The sequence below is a fragment of the Anneissia japonica genome, unplaced genomic scaffold (genome assembly GCF_011630105.1).
Source record: "Anneissia japonica isolate Jap-2015-1 unplaced genomic scaffold, ASM1163010v1 scaffold879_len45430_cov102, whole genome shotgun sequence".
Taxonomy (NCBI): Eukaryota; Metazoa; Echinodermata; class Crinoidea; order Comatulida; family Comatulidae; genus Anneissia; species Anneissia japonica.
Genome location: NW_022733602.1, coordinates 31,401 through 33,283, shown reverse-complemented (window position 1 = coordinate 33,283; position 1,883 = coordinate 31,401). Strand labels below are relative to the sequence as shown.

The 1,883-nt window shown below is 32.0% G+C and overlaps 1 protein-coding gene across 1 annotated transcript in view; it reads right to left on the bottom strand.

Annotated features, from left to right (window-relative positions):
• Positions 1-1,314, bottom strand: part of LOC117116210 (perlucin-like protein) — a 3,978-nt gene extending 2,664 nt beyond the window's left edge. Inside the window, exons 1-2 of the mRNA XM_033260202.1 lie at positions 1,239-1,314; positions 429-692 (exon numbers count right to left, since the gene is read on the bottom strand). Of these exons, the coding sequence (XP_033116093.1) occupies positions 429-692; positions 1,239-1,314 (340 nt within the window). The remainder of the gene's footprint in view (positions 1-428; positions 693-1,238) is intronic.
• Positions 1,315-1,883: the final 569 nt, after the last annotated feature.

Sequence of the window (1,883 nt, the reverse complement as noted above, 5' to 3'; positions counted from 1 at the left end):
TATATATATAGCAGTTTGTAGAGTGTCCAACATAACAAAATCAAGACAAAGACAAGTTCAGATTTTAGGAAATTCTTTACCTATGGAGTTTTTGCAGGCCAAATTCTTACGTATTAGTGTTTAAATGTTTAAATGTCTTGATAGCGTTTATTTATTAAGCAATATTCGGGCACTGATTTTGCGTCAATTAGTCCATACAAACACTTATCGAGGAAGGTGATTTTTCTCTTCTGTCAAGAAGTGTGCTATTTTTAGAGACTCGCAATTATGCAATACAAGTATAATGTTGTTACTGATAGAATCCATTCATTTGAAAATCCTTTCAGTTGAATTTGAAATTTAATATCTATCATATGACTATTAAAAACAACACATTACGTTTCGATCATGGTAATTATGAGATAAATACAATACTTTGTATTCCTAACCTGTGTACTGTGTCGCAGTGTTAGTCGTCCATTTCCACACACCTTGATTCTCTCTGTCATTGAAACCAATCCAAGTATTCATACAATAACCGTATTTTTGGTAGCGGAGATCACGAACGAAGTTTCTTTCTTCTGATGATGATATCGCCAACAAACTTGCTCCCTCCGATTCACAGTTTGTCAGCGCATCAGTCCAATTTACTGTCTGTGCAAACACTTTATAACAACTCATTTGGAATAGATCCCACGAATCTGGGCATCTGTCTACAAAACACACACATAAATCAATTATGAATTTGCTACAAATGCATCAAGTCGGAGACAAACTTATCATCCTGCAATCATGCACTATCCGGTTCCCCACTTTTTGGATCTCCCCATGCGTATAAAGATATTATACAAGTTACTTGGTGATAACTAAAGTCATATAATAACCAGATAACAGTTTCATCTTCAAGCAATAGCCTTCAGAATGCACACCATGCAACATATCTGCGGCGTCATATTTCATTTGCTCAAGGTCGGTTGAGTTTTATACTAAACCTAACTTAGGACTGATGACTTACAATAACAACACTAATAATTAACGTGGCATAATAAACAAATAATAATAACAATACATAATAATGAAAATATAAAATAATTATGATAAAATAATGATAATAATAATCATAAATATTTGGTTATAGTATAATAACAACCCTGATCATAATAAACACAATTTCATTGGCAATAACAACTACCTTTGCTGAGATTAAGTTTGTTGACCATATGTTAACAGAATAGTATAAGAAAATAATGTACACCTACCACAATACGAGAGGGAAATTACCGATAAGATGAAAACATTGCCGAGAGCAAATACGTTGCCTTTCGTTAGAACCATAATGTTGATGTTATACTTGTAACTAACGATAACGTACAGAATTAAAATTGCATGACTTTGACGTTCGTTATAAAGGAATAGTAACACTCATCTGATAGGATGTAAGTAAATAGACGAGATAATGAAACATTTCATAGGACCTTACAGCGAATAATGTATACAAATTAGGACACCAAATAAAATATTTAGATTAGCAGGAGCCTACTCATTGGCTAAATATGACGTACAAAAGTAAATCAAGAAAATGTATAATAGAGTATAAAAAAACATATAAAAATAGAGGGCAGCATATTGCTGAAAAGACTACATTTTCAATAAATAAAATGCAAAAAAACCGCAATATTACAAGACGGCACCAATCCAAAACGCATAATTACAAATTGAAAAAAAAAAAAAACATATTAAAGTTACATTGTATATCAATCAGTCAATCAATCAAGCAAAAGATATTTACAATTACAAAAATTTAGTTACAATATCACTAAAAATAGATTTCATGTGTTAAAACACCAGTTTTAATACAGTAGAATCCCTCCTTTGGGTCACCCCTATTCTGGGGACACCCCTAA